Genomic DNA, 17,598 nt, shown 5'->3' on the forward strand with positions numbered 1-17,598 from the left:
AAGGTGGCCTAGCAATTCCAGATCTTAAATTGTATTATAAAGCAGCAATCATCAAAACTGCTTGGTACTGGCTAAGAAATAGGGAGGTGGATCAGTGGAATAGGTTAAATATGCAAGACGCAGTAGTCAATGACTATAGTAATCTATTATTTGATAAACCCAAAGACCCCAGCTTCTGGGATAAGAACCCACTCTTTGAAAAAAACTGCTGGGAAAACTGGAAAAGAGTATGGCAGAAACTAGGCATAGACCCAAATCTCACACCATATACCAAAATAAAGTCAAAATGGGTTCAGACTTAGATATAAAGGCTGATACCATAAGTAAACTGGGAGAACAAGGAATAGTTTACCTATCAGATCTATGGAGAACAGAAGAATTCATGACCAAACAGGAGATAGAGAACATTATGAAAAGCAAAATGGATAATTTTGATTACATTAAATTGAAAAGTTTTTGCACAAACAAAGCCAATGCAACTAAGATTAGAAGGAAGGTAGAAAATTGGGAAAGAATTTTTACAACCAGTCTCTCTGATAAAGGCCTCATTTCTAAAATATATAGAGAATTAAGACAAATTTATAAGAACACAAGCCATTCCCCAATTGATAAATGGTCAAAGGATATGAACAGACAGTTCTCAGATGAAGAAATTAAAGCCATCTATAGTCATATGAAAAAATGCTCTAAATCATTATTGATTAGAGAAATGCAAATCAAAACAACTCTGAGGTACCACATCACACCTATCAGATTGGCCAACATGACAAAACAGGAAAATGATAAATGTTGGAGAGATGTGGGAAAATTGGAACACTAATACATTGTTGGTGGAGTTGTGAAATGATCCAACCATTTTGGAGAACAATTTGGAACTATGCCCAAAGGGCTACAAAAATGTGCATACCCTTTGATCCAGCAATAGCACTTCTAGGGCTATATCCCAAAGAGATCAAACAAATGGGAAAAGGACCCACATGTACAAAAATATTCATAGCAGCTCTTTTTGTGGTGGCAAAGAATTGGAAATTGAGAGGATGCCCATCAATTGGGGAATGGCTGAGCAAGTTGTGGTATATGAATGTAATGGAATACTATTGTGCTATAAGAAATGATGAACAGGCTGACTTCAGAAAAACCTGGAAAGACTTATATGATCTGATGCTGAGTGAAGTGAGTAGAACCAAGAGGACTTTGTACACAATAACAGCCATGTTATGCAATGACTAAGATTGTTAAACTGAACCTTTCTCAGCATTATGAGGATCTAAGACATCTCCAGAGGCCTCGGATGGAAAATGCTGTCCACATCCAAAGAAAGAACTATGGAAGTCGAATCGCTATCACTTATTTTTACTTTCTGTTGAGTTTTGCTTCATCTTTCTGATGGTTCCTCGTATTGTTTTTAATTTTTACTTACAACTTCACTAATGTGAAAATATGTTTAATGGGTATGTAAATGTAAAGCCTATATCATATTGTGCACGTCTTGGGGAGGTGGGGGGAGGAAGGGAGAAAAATTTTCAACTCAAAAGCATATGGAAAAAAGAAAAGAAAAAAGAAAAAAAAGAAAATATGTTTAATAGGAATGTAAATGTATAGCCTATATCAGATTGTGCGCCGTCTTGGGGAGGGTGGTGGAGAAGAAAGGGGAGAAAAATGTTAAACTCAAAAGCATATGGAAGTGATTATTAATAAATCAAAATAAATTAATAAAATTAAAAAGAAAAAAAATGTGTCACCTAGAGTATTCCAACCATAGTCTGACAAAAGCAAAGGAGAACATCTCTCATTCTGGACATTATGACTCTTACGATGTAGCCTAAGATTGTATTATCATTTTTGACTGCCCTGTTACACTCTTAATTAAAACCTCCCCCCCAATATTAAAAACATCTTTTTCATATTAACTGCTATCTAGCCATGCCTTTCCTGTGCTATACATGGGAAGCGAACTTGTTGAACCAATTGCAAGATGTATGTATTTCCTAATTCAATTTCATTTTATTAGATTTAGCCCAACATTCTAATCTTTCAAGATCCTTTTGGATCCTAATTCTGACCTGTATGCTAGCTATCACTCTGAACTTGGTGTCATCTACACATTTGATAATCACTTTCATGCTTTTATTCAAATAACTGACAAAATATTAAATAACACAGGGCCACAGAGAGATCCCTCACACCCTCCATTAAGTACCTCCTTCCAAGCTGACACAGAGCTAATTACCTTTTGCAATCAGCCACTTACTCAGTTCCTAAACATATTTTATATAGCCTACATATCTCCATCTCATCCACAAAAGTAACAGGAGAGATTTCGTCATATGATTTGCTCAAATCTAGGTAAACTATATGTACAGCATTCCTTTGATCTAGTAAGCCTTTCCGAAAAAAAAAAAAAAAGGAAATCAGGTTAGTCTGACATGACATATTCTAGATGATGTCATGCTAGCTTTGTGATGGCTACTTCTCTTTCTATGTGTTTGCTATACTTTGGCCAGTATGTTCTAACAGTGTAAATAGAAGAAAAAAAACAACAATGTAAATAAAATAAAATCTTGAACACTGTATAATTATAATGACCAAGCTTGACTCTGAAAGGGAGAGGAAAAAATACAGCTCCCTCCCTTCTTTGTAGGGATGAGGGACAAGGAGTGTGGAATACAGCATCTGGGGTCAGTTGTTCTGCTGATTAATTTTGCTGAACTGTTTTTCCCCTTTCCTTATTTTTGGTTACAAGCAATAGCTCTTTGAGTAAGAGACAGAAGGAAAAAAACAAAAGCATATTAAGTACCTACTGTGTGCAAGGCACTGTGCTAAGCACTTTACAAATATTATCTCATTTGACCCTCACAACAATCCTGGGAGGAAGGTGCTATTATCCCCATATTTCAGTTGAGGAAATTGAGGCAGAAAGATTACATGATTTGCCCAGGGTCACATAGCTAGTAAGTATCTAAGGTCAAATTTGGACTCAGGGCTTCCTGACTCCAGACTAGCTGTATCTACTGCACCACTTAGCTGCCTCTCAGAAGATGGATATATTTGAAATTAAGCTAATGAAAAAAAAATACCAATAAAAAATCTAAACAAAAGAAATATGTTCTAGAATTTTTACATGACTCAAAAGCAATCACATTGACCTATGGTATGTATCTTCTACTCTCTTCCTTCAAAACAAAAAGGGACATTTGCTCTTTCCCAACATTTCTTCAAAGAGGAAACGATTCTAGATCTAGAGATAGAAGAGAATTCCAAGGTCATCCATCCAGTTCCCTCATTTTACATGCGGAATCTTAGGCCGCTAGATGTAAAATGACTTACCCAAAGTCATATTGGTGACATATAGGGGCAAAAATTTAAATCCAGCATGCTTTCCACTGTACTATATTGGCTTTTTAGGGCAGGAGTGGGGAGGGGGGGATGAAGGATGTGAAAGAAAATGGGAGAAGCCAGAAGACAGCAACTCAACTAGGTGGCCCCACAGAGGGGCTATCATGTAGCCAGATAGCTGCCCCTGCATTGGTCAGACTCCTTGACTGCCCTACGCCAGGGAAGCAAGCAGACATGCAGGACTGAGGAGGGCCAGGGCCCAAGGGGAATGACTCTCCAGAACAAGCGTCAGGGGGTCCACTATCCTGAGCCCAGGGGGCTCTGTCCTCTGGAAGCCAGGTCAAAGTACTGACGGACCTGGGGCTCAGGCCAATTCTATTTTCCCCACTCAAAGGACAGTTTCTCCAAGCTCACAGAGTGCAAACCCCAATGCCCTGATTAGGGGGAAGGGAGGCAGAGAACATAGCCTAGGAAGCAGGAACTAAGTCATCCCTTCTTCTCACCCCACCTCTCATCTCTCCACCTCCTTTCCTCTCCCTGCTTCCCTTGTCTCTTGGCACTTTTCTCCACATGCACCATCAAGTCCTGCTGGCTCTGCTTCCACCATGGCGGGGAAGGTACCTATTGAGGCTGAGGGAGGGAGGCAGAGAAGCAGTCAGTCAATGCAGCAAATATTAAGCACCTGCTACGTGCCAGGCACTGTGCTACGTGCTGGGCACAAAAAGAGGCAAAAGACAATCCCCGTCCTCAAGGAGCTCACAGGAAGCAAAGCCCCCTTTGGTTGCTCTGAGGCTGCATCTCCCTACATTGTTCTTGCAGGCACCTAACTTGTGGTTAGTGGGAAAATAGGTTGGAGGTCAAGCGCCCAGCTGAGAATGTGGTCATCCCTTTGCCCTCTATGCTCGCTCACAGCCGGAGAACTGGTCTCAAGGACTCGCTGCCACCCAGTGGCCAACACCAGCCACAAGACAGCCAGGAAGCAACCTCTCTGCATCCTTCGGGTCTGGCCACCCCGGGGGGCAGATGCCAGGATGGGCAGGAAACCCATTGAACCAAAGGGCTGTCTATCCTGCCCTGGGGACAGGGAGCAGCTGAGGGAATGATAACAAGAACTGACATTTATTTAAGTTTTGCAGACATTTCATTTGAGCCTCACAACGATCCCGTGAGGTAGGTACTACAGGTATTTTCATCTCATTTTACAAAGAAGGAAACTGTGCCTTGGCGAATATGAATGACTCACCTATAGTCACATAGCTAAGTGTTGGAGGTAGGATTTGAATTTGGTTCTTGACTCTGAGTCCAGTATGCTATCCACTATGCCCAAGTAGATCTGCTTCCTCTGAGGGAACTGACTCAAGGGTCACTCACCTCTAAGGTCAAAGCCAGGTTTGTGTCCTGGGGGAACTTGCAGCTAAGAAAGTCAAAGCTAGGTGGAAAGTCAAAGCATTTCTATTCCAACTCCTCCATTTTACAGATGAGGAAAGAAGTCCTAGAATGGGGAGCAATGTGCCCAAGGTCACCGGGAGTCAGGGGCAGGGCAGGGAATAGATCCCAGATCTCCTGACTCCCCATGCTAGAGATCTGCTCCACTGTGTAATACTGCCTCTTACTCACATGGTTTAAGGGTGGGAGTGGAGGAAAGAAAGGAAAGAGAAATGGTTCCCTCATCTCAAGATACCTTCAAGCTGTCCAGTCAAATGTAAGATCCTTGAGAGACAAGGCATGGACTTTTTTTTCACTGTGTCTGCATCCCCTGGACAATTCAGTGACTTGTGTGTGGATGGATTTTGACTGTCTTTTTCCATAGGATAAGAGGTAGGTAACAGTGGCCATTGGGAAAATATTGCTGCCACTCTTTCTGAGGGCAGGGAGAGGTACATCATTAAAGAGAGAAAAAGGGAGGGCCCCAGACAATGAGCAAACTTCAAGAGCAGCAGAATAGTGTTGGCCATCCATACTTTATTGGGCCTGTGTCCCTCCAAGGCACATTAGCAAGTTCGGAATAAACCGGTGAGGCCTCAGGCAAAAGACAGGTTAGCCAGAGTGGTACAGAGCAATTAGGGCTCTCCATGGGGCTGGTCCAGATCAGACCCATCATTTCAGGAGAAGCCCTGACTCCCCAGAGCAATCACCAACCTTCATCCTCTCATCGTCATGTGGCACAACAGCCCACAGCAGCCACTCTCAGGGTCTCATCATCATGGTGCCCCTCCTCAGTCCCCTCACCCCTTGATGAGGAGAGTAGGGAAAGGAGAGCCTTCCCACCTGCAGTGACTGTACCCACGGTGCCATGGCTGGACAATCATCTATGCCAGGACCCATGGCAACCCCTATAAAGAAGCAATCTTTAGATACTGATCCTCCAGCCTTCCCAACCAGACCTCTTCCTACCAGCCCTGGGGCAAAACCAATCTAATGCTTCACTTTAAGGTGAAGCGAGATGGAACTGGAGGGAAGAGGAGGGGCCCCTCTTGCTCTCTTGCCATCCTCCTTAGGCCTCTTCCTGCTGCCCTCAGTCTATTCCCTTTGGCCACCGGCCCCCAGGCTGTGTCAAATCCTTCAGTGGCCGGTTTCAAACGAATGTGATTTTGTGACAGCAGAACCCCTCCCCCCCACCCCCTGCAGCTCATCCCTGAGCTGACAAGTCCTAACAGGCCTCATTTGCCAGAGACAAAAATAACTATTTTCAAAATTCACAGCAGAGCCATCGCCTACACATGCAGCACCGACTGGAACCTAGAGGGAGAAACACGGAACAGGCTGTGCAGAATGAAAACGCACTGTACATTAGAGGCTTTTAACCCCCACAGCCCTCGTGCCTGCCCCTCAGTGTGCACATACACGTGTGCATACACACATGTATATACATACATCCACAATCCACTCCCAACTTCCCTTCCCCCACCCAATCCCAGGGCATACACTGGACAGATGGACACGTAGGTGTGTATCAATGACTTATCAATGACTACACATGTACATATTTATACCCATTTGCACAATGACCTAACCTGTATAAATGTTTATGTGTGTTTGTAATCATTTGCTTAGCCCAGTGCCTGGCACACAGTAGGTGCTTAATGTTTACTGCCTTGCATGTTTGCACATGCCAGAGAGTCACTGGCGACCACTCACTACCATTACCACCACCAGCACCCCCTTCGCCAGAGGCTAGCTGGATGGAGGAAGCTCCCAAATCCTAGAATCATAGCTTCTTAGACGTGGTGGGGATTTCATAGGCCAACTTCCCTCCCCATGCACGAGACCTCTGTAGCAGGCCCAATGGGTACTCACCTACCTAATCATGACTATTTTCCCCATCCTTTCTCTACTCCTCCATACCCTCTCTTAGTACCAACCTTGCTCCCATCAGCTAAAGCTGTAAGGTCTGGTCCTGAACCCACCTTCCCACCCCTCCATCTCTGCTGCTGAGCTTCAGGAGGATTGTTATGGAATTAAGAAGTATCACCACTGATCAGGTTGTGTCTGTTGCCCCAGCGCTGAGCCTAAGGGATATTCCCATTCCTGGACTATCCCCAGTTCACTTTCAGGGCATACCCTCTCCCAGCCCAACCAGCTGAGCTAGCTCCCATCTTCCTCTAAGAGAAAACAGGTGCTTAGGTAACCAGCAGTCTCTTCTCTAAGGGTTTCCCAGCCATGAATGGGTGCCAGCCAGAAGGAGCCCCGGAGGAAAAGTTGGAATTAGAGAACCCCACCCCCAGCCTACCCCCCAGTCAAATGCGGTTGGACATCAGCCTGGTGTTGAGCTTGCGGAAGAAAGAGCGAAGTTTACAAATTTTGCACTTATTTCTGCCCCGGGGAGAACCCCGGCCCCTCCCTTCCCCAGCCTCTTCCTCTTCCTCTTCCCCTTCCTCCTCTTCCTCACTAACCCACGGGCCCCAGGCACCCCCATTGAAGTCAGGGTGGGCCCGAGGATTCTCAGCAGGGTAGCGCACAGGGATGGCTGTCCGGTTGTAATACGCCAGCCGAGCCAACAAGGAACGGACCACATCGGGCCTTTGGGCCGCCAGGTCCTCGCGTTCATAGGGGTCAGCGCTGATGTTAAAGAGCCACACAGACTGGCGGGTGCCATCTGCCAACCGCTCCAGGTTCCACCAACTGCCAGGGAAGTTGGCCAGAGTTTGTGGGGGGATCCAGTCACTGTAGCCAGGATCCCCTGTCAGCAGCTTCCATTCACCGACTCGAATAGAAGCTTGCACAGCGGTATTCCAAATGCCAAAGCCACCCTCAAGGGATCCATGCTTGGCATGGTTGTAGAGAGGGTCAATGTTGTGCAGGATCTCCACGCGAGGTGAAGCCTGCCCCTCGCTAATGGCCGGCCACACATTGTAGCCATCCAGCCCCTCCGCCTCAGACACGCTGCCCCCAGCCAGAGTCACCAGGGTAGGGTACCAGTCCGTGATGTGTACCAGTGCCCGGCTCGTCCTCCTCTTCCTCTTGAGCAGGGGGCTGTGAACAAAGCCGATGCCACGCACGCCGCCCTCCCAATAGGTGCCTTTGCGGCCCCTAAGGGGCCAGTTGCTTCCTCCAGAAAAGGTCTGGCCACCATTATCAGTGGAGAAGATAATGATGCTGTTGTCATAGTAGCCATAACGCTTCAGGGCCCATGTGATATTGCGCACAGCCTCATCCATACAGGTCACCATGGCGGCATATTTGCGCCGAGCCACATTGCCCATGGTACGGTAGCGGTACAGATACTCACGGGGAGACTGCAGCGGTGTGTGCACAGCCTGAAAGGCTACATAGAGGAAGAGGGGCTGGCGGGGACTGTGGCTGGCCAAGATCTGGCTGGCACGCTGGGCATACAGCAGGGTAGAGTACTGGCCGCTCTGCTCCCATGCCACACTCTCACCCTCGTGAAGGTCGTAGCCGCACACACCAGGCCCATCGCAGTTGTCATACGTGTAGTAGTCCACGTTGCCCGTCAATGAGCCCAGGAAGGTATCGAAGCCACGTCGCGTGGGCAGACACGCCTTCTTATAGAAGCCCAAATGCCATTTGCCCACCATGTGAGTTGAGTAACCCGCTTCCTGCAGCTTTTGTGGCAGTGTCACCTGGTCGAGAGGCAGGCAGCTGGGCTGACGAGGACGGATGATGGAGTGCTGGAGTCCTGTGTGGATCTGGTACCTGGTTGGCAGAATGAAGTTAGGAGGGGAGAAAAGTGCAACACAAATACATTAGCATGAATCTGACTTCCCTTTGCTCACCTCGGACCTAAAGATGAAATGAATAAATGAATGAATGAGCATTTATTAAGCATTTATAAAGGCTTAATGTGTAGGTAGGAGGCAACCAGTGGCTCAATGGATAGAGCACTAGGCCTGGAGTCAGGAAGACCTGAGTTGAAATCCAGCCTTAGACACTTCCTAGCTATATGACCCTGGGCAAGTCTCTTCACCTCTGAATGCCTGGCAACATGGATCCACTAGGGAAGGCAACGGCAAACCATTCCAGTATCTTTGCCAAGAAAACCCCAAATGGGGTCACAAAGGGTCAGACATGTCTGAAATGACTGAACAACCAATGTGCAGTCAATAGAATGCCAGACCTAGAATCAAGAAGACCTGGGTTCAAATCTGTTCTCCGACACTTACTACCTGCATGACCCTGGCTGAGTCATTTATCCTCTATCTATCTCAGTTTTCTCATATGTAAAACAGGGATAATGATAGCCCCTACATCCAAGGGTTGTTGTGAGGACAAAATGAGATAATATTTGTAAAGCACTTTGCAAACTTTAAAATGCTATACAAATACTAACAATTATCATCATTATCATTATCGTCATCATTAAGCATATACTACATGCTTAATTTAGCTGGGAACACAAATGGAAAAGCAAGATAATCTGTTTTCAAGATGCTTACATTCCAAAAATGTCCTTCCCTAAATAAAAAAAGAAGGAAAGTCTGGTACAGTGAAAAGACCCCTAAACTAGCAGTCAGGAAAGCTGGGATCTAATCTTAGTATGACACTAGCTGGCTGCGAGCCCTTTTCTCACTCTGGTCCATCTGTAAAATGAGGTGGCTTACCTAGATAAATTCCCCATTAGTAAACTGGGGTGGGGGGGGGGAGTGAGGGGCAGAGTGGACAGCTAGATGGCCCCGTGGATAGAGTGCCAGGCCTGGAGTCAAGAGGACCTGGGTTTACAATCCAGCCTCAGACACTTATTAGCTATATGACCCTGGGCAAGTTACTTAACCCTGTTTACCTCAGTTTCCTCATCTGTAAAATGAGCTGGAGAAGGAAATAGAAAACCGCTCCAGTGTCTTTGCCAAGAAAACCCCAAATGGGGTCATGAAGAGTCATACATGACATATATGCATGACAGTCATATGTCACCAAAACAACTGAACAACAGAATTAAGGAGATTTGACTAGATACATTCCCCATTAATAAACTGAGGGGGGTTCCCTAAGTTGTCTTCCAGTTCTGACATTCTGTGTTCCAAAGACCTTTTTAGTTCTGACATTTCATGTTTTAAGGTCCTTTCGAGCTCTGATTTTCCATATTATAAAGATTCCTTCCAACTCTGATATTCTAAATTCTGTGTCCTAAGGCCCATTCTGGCTCCAGCTTTTTATGTTCTAAAGTCCTTTCCAGTTTTAACATTCTATGTTATAAGGTCTATTTCAGCTTCAGCATCGTCTATTCTAAAGTCTTTCCAAATCTGAAGGCAGGAAGAAGGATGGAGGAAGGAGTGCTGATCTACTGGCCCTCTGCTCTGTGGGAGAGCGAGAGGTAACCTGATATCTTGGACCTTCTCTACCCAGGGACCTCATCACCTAGAGGAAGGCCTTGGCAAACTGTGATGTTACCCATTCTAGTAAGTTCCAATTTAGGCTAAGTCCTCTTATGCACTCAACAAACACTTACTAAGTAGCTACTATCTCACCTCCCTCCCATCTTTGCAAAGGTGGGGGGTTATGGGTGTAGAATATGGCATATGTTATTAAATACAGTTGATAAGTGCATTGGTTTTTCTGGATTGCTTCTTTTCTCTTCTTTTTTATTCTTTGTAATAAAGGATGACACTATGGAGGGCAAGGGTGAGGAATACATTTGGAAATGAAAGTGATATTAAAAAGTAAATATCAATATATTTTTTAAAATACCGACTATATCCAAGGCCTCATGTTAAGTGCTATAGTAGATTCAAAGATAATAAGTCAGTGTCCCTTCTACCCTCTGCAGTCAAGTAGAAAAAATAAGATGTAATAACTATAATACTTATGCATCAATTATCCACAATTCTATCAGTGGGGATTGATCACCTACAGCCAACCTGATAATGAGCCTCTCTGAACTTAGCCAGACTGGGTCTCAGAGGATAAATATAGCATTTGTTACCTGGCCCATCCTGAAAGACTTTCCGGCACAGCAGGACCTGCTATCATTTGTCATCCAGTAGGACAGTCTTAGAGAACCTACCGTCACCTGTACACACAATGAGGCTTTGAAGGAAGCTTTGATTCTAATGTGAAGTAGGACAAGAACACACAAGATACTGAAACAAAATATGATGTGAGACCCCAGGAAGAGGAAATCACTACTGGCTTAGATGGCAGAGGAGTGGGAGAGTGGGGAAAGGATGAAGGAAGGCTTCATAGAAGATGGGATATATCATTTGAACATTGAAAGTCAGGTAGAAATAAGAAATGATAAGATCAATGATTTTAGAAAGACATGGAAAGACTCGCATGAAATAATGAAGAGTGAAATGAGCAGAACCAAGAGAATGTCGTATACAGTAACAGCAATATTGTTTTAAGAATGACTTTGAGGGGCAGCTAGGTGGTGCAGTGGATAAAGCTCCAGCCTTTGAATCAGGAGGACCCGAGTTCAAATGTGACCTCAGACACAGGACACTAGCTATGTGACCCTGGGCAAGTCACTTAACCCCAATTGGCTCAACAAAAGGTCCCCCCAAAAAAAACACCCAAGAATGACTTTGAGCAAATATGTTATTTTGACTGCTATAAATAACCAAATTAACTATAAAAGACATATGAAGGAAGATACTATCTACATCTAGAGAAAGAAATGATAAATAGAGATATGTATAGAATAATTTTAAATATATATAACTATGTCTAATGGTAGCCATCTCTGGGGGGGAAGGGAGGAAGAGGGAAGAAAAAAAGGAAAAAATTTACATGATAATTGTGCTGTATAATTGAAAGGAATAGCAAATTGTACATAGTAGATGTGCAGTTTCATGTGCAATCATCTTTCTTATTGTATTATTTGGAAATGCCTGTTTTATTCCATAAATTGAAAATAAAATAAAATTTTAAAAAAAGAATCCTGTATCTCCTTCCAGATTGCTCAAATAAGTTTGCATTTTTAGGTCAAAACCAAAAAGGAAGTCAGGTAGGATTAAGACAGAGATAGTGGGAAGAAGGAGAGAGGGAGAGAGAGAGAGAGAGAGAGAGAGAGAGAGAGAGAGAGAGAGAGAGAGAGAGAGAGAGAGAGGGAGACAGGTGTGAGCAGCATTATGAGTAATTGATGTGTGAGGATGGATAGTAACCCAGTTTGGCCAGGGCACTGAGTTTGTGGGGAGGAAGATATAGGGCTGGAAATGTAGACCTCCTATAGCCAGAGACAGGAGTTTGGGGTTTTATCCTGGTAGCAGCAGGGCACCCTGAGGGTGTCTCAGCAAGGAGTTGACGTGATGATCAAAACTGCACATTAGAGATAACTCTGGCAAAAAAAAAATCAGTCCCTAGTGGTCAACTCTCTCTTCTGTATTATGCACCATGAAGGAGCTGTGATTTTCTGAGTGCAGGGAACTTTTATTGGTGGAGTGCCTTCCACATGGTGCAACAGAAAGAGCCTTACTTCCGGGGTCACAGGACCTGGGTTTAGATCTGTTTCTGCTACTTACTCCCTGTATGACCTTAGTCAAGTCACATTCTCTCTATCTTTCTGGAGCCTCAGTTTCCTGACCTGTAAAATGAGGAAGTTGGATTAGATTACCCATTCTAGGTCCCTTCCAGCTCTAAAACTATCATCCTTATGAGTTAGTAAATAAGTTGCCTAAGGCTCACCAAGCTTAAAAGACTTGCCCAGGTTCACATACCCAGAAATATCAGAATCACTGTAGGAGCTAAGGTCTTACAAAATCACTCCCAGCCCTCCATCCTATACCATATTGCCCCTATTGTAATATTGCTTTGTTTTAGAATTTTTTGGTCAAGCCTTTCCTTATTTCATCCATTTAGGGAATTCCCAGTGTAGAAACCCCCTCAACTGTTACAAAATGGCAATTCACCTGTAATGTATGGTCTTAGTGGGTTGTCTAGAGACACTAAGAGAATAAATGGTCACATAGACAGTATGTAGCAGGATTTGAACCCAGTTCTTCCTAACTCCAAAGTCAGCCCTCTATTGACCATGCCTCTCAATTATATGTTATGTTATGTTATGTCACATTGTGTTGTGTTGCATTATGCTGCGTTGTGTTACGTCAATCAACAAGTATGTATTAAGTGCCTACTAGATGCACTAGATGTATTGTGCTAAAACTCTGGGTACAAGTACAAAGAATATAATGATCCTTATTCACAATAAGTTTACATTTTAATGTAGAAGACAAGTACATATACAAATACAGTACAGATATAAAATAAATTAATGCAAATATATACAAAATAGTTAAATATATGATAGTTATGTTATGTTTTGTTAGGTTATGTTACATGGACTAAAGTTCTACTCTGATGTTTCCTCAAGGCATAGAAGTGAGCATGGGCTATCAAAGGCTGTATTAGCAAAACACAAGCTAGTTCAAGTCCTACTGGAAAGGTTATCTGTACATGCCTGGCAATAGACCACTGCTGGGTGTGCCTGTCCTGGAACCAGCCTAGATAAGAGTGGAGAGACTCACCACCAGAGAATCAGGAATTGTTTAGCCATAGCGAATCTACTAAGGCACAGAGGGAGTTTAATCTTAGGCAGGGGAGGAAGTACTCCCGTGGATGAAATCCTGTTTCTTTCAAAGCCTTGGGTGTACCCGGGTCTGTATGTCTCTGTATGAAATGCAGTCAAGTTCAGCCCCAAGGGCCTGGGAGAGAAGAAATAAAATGAGGGGAAAGACAAAAACAAAGAAGTGGTAGAGGAGGTGGTGATAAAGGAAGAGGAGGAGGAAGAAGAGGAAGAAAAGGAGGAGACTGAAGGGATCCTGAGAGCAAGGAGGATAACAAAGGGAACCAGAGCAGCTGGGGATAAGATGAAGCAGTTTCCAAGAGACAGAGAACAGAAAACAGGGATTGATTTGAATTGTATTCAAGCTAAGGAAGCCTCAGTGAGGTCTGGAGGTGGGGTAGGGAGAAATAAATGACAGCACCCTTCCTCAACCTCTCTGATTCCATTCTCTCCCCTAAGCTGTCCCCCCTATTCTGGTCTCCTCAACACCCCTCTCCAAACACTGCTACCCTTAGCCATCCACCCCACTGCCTGACTTTTCCTCTTCTTCTACCACCCCTGAACTCCCAGTGGATCACTCCTCTCCCCAATCATCAGAGAGTCTTCCCCTCATCCCCACCTCCAGCTGACCTCCTAAATCCAGATCTACTTATTTCTCAAAATCTTTTCATCTCACCTTCAGATTCCCTTCTGCCTTCTGTTCTTAATTTTCTTTGCATCATCAACACTTAGCAGAGTGCCTGGCATATAGTACAGGGGGTACTTAATAAACACTTGTCAATTGACTTGACAACATTGGGCTGGAAAGGGCTCAATCCCCTTGGCTATCCCTTTTCTCTCTCCATTGTTTTTATATGATTTAACAGAGAAATTACACCACTGAAGGAAGGAAGGAAGGAAAGAAAGGAGGAAGGTAAGGAGGAGAGAAGAGAAAGAAGGAAGAAGGAAGACAAAGATGAAGAGAGAGAGAGAGACAAACAAATGTTAGGAGGTATTCCTAACATATAATGGAGCCCTTCCAAAAAAATGTATCCTGACTATTACCGCCAAAATGGCTGTTTTCCCTTAAGGGATTATTAATTCTTGAATCAGGTCCGTTAATAGCCGACTAGGGGACCAGAATTGAAGAAAGTTGATCTGTTTCACCTTGGTGTGGCCTTTGGTCATGGTCCCAGGGATCTTTACTTAATCTAGTTCTATTCAACATTATTCATCCATCCTTCATTCATTAAATAAGTATTCATTTAGAGCCTAGTATGAGCCAGGCACTGTGCTAGATACTGGGTATAAAAAGTAAGCCCCAAACTAGTGCTTGCCCTCAAGGAGCTAATATTCTACTAGGAAGAGGGGAAATGCCATGAGCACAAGCAAGTAAACCTAAAATGTGTCCAGTAAATTACTAGAGTAATCAGAGAAGGCCTCATTGACAAGGTGGCACTTGAACTGAAACATGAAAGAAACAAGGAATTCTAAGAGGCAGCAGTGAGGAGAAAATGTATTTCAGATCATGCAAAGATTTGGAAATGGGAGATGGAATGCTGGGTAGAGGAAGCGGCAAGGAGGTCAGTTTGACTGGAACATAGTATGTGTGAAGGATAGTTACATGAAATGAGTCTGGAAATGTAGTCTAGAGTCAGACTGTGAATGGGGTTTAAGTGCTAGGACAAGGAGCTTATATTTTATTCTGGAAGAAATAAGCAGCCACTGAAGCATCTTTTATCAACGGCTTAGAGAGAAATGACATGCTTATCAAATCTGCAGTTGCACCAATTCTTGGAATAGTGGCCAATATGGTGGAGGGAAAAACCAAGATCCAAAAAAGACCTATGCAGACTAAAACAATGGAACAAATCTATTAAGATGAAATGTAAGCTCCTTGAGAACAGTTGATGGTCTCGTTTTGTCTTTAAATGTCCTAGCCCAGCACTTTCTACATAGTAGGTTCTTAATAAATGTTTACTGAGTTTAGTCTAATTGAATAAATATAAAGTACTGCACTTAGGTTCAAAAATTCAACTGCATAGGTTCTAGATGACTAGTCCTAAGTAAAGAGCCACTCACAGAAGAAAGACTTGGGAATGTTGGTTGACCACAAGTTCAATATGAGTCAACAGCATAAAATGGTTGCCCAGAAAAGCTAATGTGATCATAGACAGCATGAATGGAAGCACAGTGTCAAGATCAAAGGAAGAGATAGGCCTACTCTCTTCTGCCCTAGCCAGACTCCATCTGAAGAATTTTGTCTGGTTCTGGACACCACATTTTAGGAAGGACATTGACAAACTGGAACAAGTTCAGAGGAGGATAACCAGGAATTGGAATCCTTGCCATATATGAGCAATGGTTGAAGAAACTCGATTCGGGGTTTTTAGTCTGGAGAGGAGAAGGCTTCGAGGGCTTTCTTCAAATATTTTTTATATGAATGAAGAATTAACTTTGCTCTAACTCCGGAAGACAGAACTAAGGCTAGTGGGTGGAAGTGACACATAGGCGGATCTCTGCTTCCCATAATCAATCAATCAAACAAGCAAGAAAGAGCTATGGCAGAATAGAATAGAAAGCCTTTTGAAGCACTGCATTCCCAGCCACTGGAAGGATTCTAACAGAAGCTTGATGACCATATGTCCAGAATATTGTAGACAGTATTCTCTTACTACTCTGGGTGCTTGGGGGTCTTAGCAGATGACCTTCAAGATCTTCTCCAACTCTAAGATTCATTCTATGACTTCATTTCATCTGTCTGACTCTGCAACTAAATAGCTGTGTGAACTTCGGTAAGTCTCAAACGAGGGGAGCTGACTAACCTAGACGTCCTTTCCAGCTCTAATAGGCTCTATTCTAAGATGCCTTCCCTCTCTGAAACTCCATATTCTAAGGGCCCTTCCAGCTCTGCCATTGAGTGATATAGAGGAAAGAATGATAGAAAGGACCTCACTACCTCTGATATTTACTAGCTGTGCGACCACCACCAAGTCACTTAACATCTCTGAGGCTCACTTTCCCACTTCTGTAAAATGAGGAGACCTGTAGAACTTACCTCAAAGGGTTGTTGTGAGACTTAGATGAGGTAACACTATAAAACACTTTGCAGAATTTCATCTATATAATTCTACACTCATTCACACTGATGAGTGGGTGAATTAATATATGCCTCCTCCTAGGGATATTTGCACTTTAAAAGAAGAGCCTGAAGGTGACTAGGGAATACTCCACCAAATATAGAAAGGCCAGCCACGGTAAAGTAAATACTTGGTGAGGAGGGTCTTCTCCGGCCTTTAGTCCCCTAGGTCCATTGTGATCAGTGCAGAAAGTCAGACTACTTACCTGCCAGTGAGGAGCTGGCTTCGAGAAGGGGTACAGATGGGCTGGATGTAATAGTTTTCTAGCTTTACACCCTCTGCGGCCAGTCGGTCCAACGTCGGGGTCTGAATGTCTGATCCATGGTAGCCCACATCATGATAGCCTTGGTCATCAGTGAGGATGAAGATGATGTGGGGCGGAGGTGGGGACGCAGACTGCGAGGGCGATGGGGCAGGCTTGTCCCCAGAGGCCCGAGGCCCATCAGCTTGGTGGCCCGGCTTGACCCAGTCCCACGAAAGGTAGCCGAAGCTGAGGAGGCTGACCAGCGAGAAGCCGGTGATAGCTGACACCGCCATGCTGCCCCCTGACCAGCGGCGGCTCAGCTTCTGAAACAGGGCCAAGGTCACGGCCGCCAGGAACACAAGTCCACAGGACCACTGCACCCTCCAGGCGCCCACTCGCCTTTTATGGGAAGGGAGAGTGACTCCTAAATTATTTTCTTTGCCTTTTCTCCACGAGGTTAAGTCTGCAGAAAAGGAGGAGAAACTACCGGACTTCTGTGCCCAGAGGGGGCTGAGGGTGGCTGCACCCCCAGCCTGAGGACCCGAGCTGGAGAGAATAGATCTAGGCCCCTCCCGCTTAAAGACTCGGGTCCGGGTCCAGCTATGTAACTAAAGGGTCCTCCTTCACAGCTGGAGGCTACCCGGGACTGCTGGGCTCCCTGAACAACTCTTGCGGAGCTTTGAGTGCTGGCTCAGTTAGGGGTCCCGCCGCGTTTCTTCCCTCCCTCTCTCCTCCCTTCCCTCCTTCCTTTTCTCCCTCTTTTTCAGCCAGGAGAGCCCCGGACCCGCCTTCGCTGCCTCCCCAAAGATCTCTTTCTCATTCTCTGGTGCCCGCCCTCCTCTCCAATCCCCCTCCTTTCTCTCTCTCTCCGTATCCCTTTTCTCTAGTTCTAGCCTCCCCGTCCGGCCCTGGCACGCCTCTCGGCAACTTCAACTTCAGCCTGG

The 17,598-nt window shown here is 44.6% G+C and overlaps 1 protein-coding gene across 1 annotated transcript; it reads right to left on the reverse strand.

Annotated features, from left to right (window-relative positions):
- Window positions 1-5,278: 5,278 nt before the first annotated feature.
- Window positions 5,279-17,254, reverse strand: ARSI (arylsulfatase family member I). The gene is made up of 2 exons (XM_020964314.2): window positions 16,616-17,254; window positions 5,279-8,490 (listed from the first exon to the last, which is right to left on the reverse strand). Exons 1-2 carry the CDS (start codon window positions 16,945-16,947, stop codon window positions 7,074-7,076), a joined length of 1,749 nt encoding a protein of 582 aa, XP_020819973.1. The 5' UTR covers window positions 16,948-17,254; the 3' UTR covers window positions 5,279-7,073.
- Window positions 17,255-17,598: the final 344 nt, after the last annotated feature.

The sequence above is a fragment of the Phascolarctos cinereus genome, unplaced genomic scaffold (genome assembly GCF_003287225.1).
Source record: "Phascolarctos cinereus isolate Bilbo 61053 unplaced genomic scaffold, phaCin_HiC Scaffold_2;HRSCAF=192, whole genome shotgun sequence".
NCBI classification, from domain to species: Eukaryota; Metazoa; Chordata; class Mammalia; order Diprotodontia; family Phascolarctidae; genus Phascolarctos; species Phascolarctos cinereus.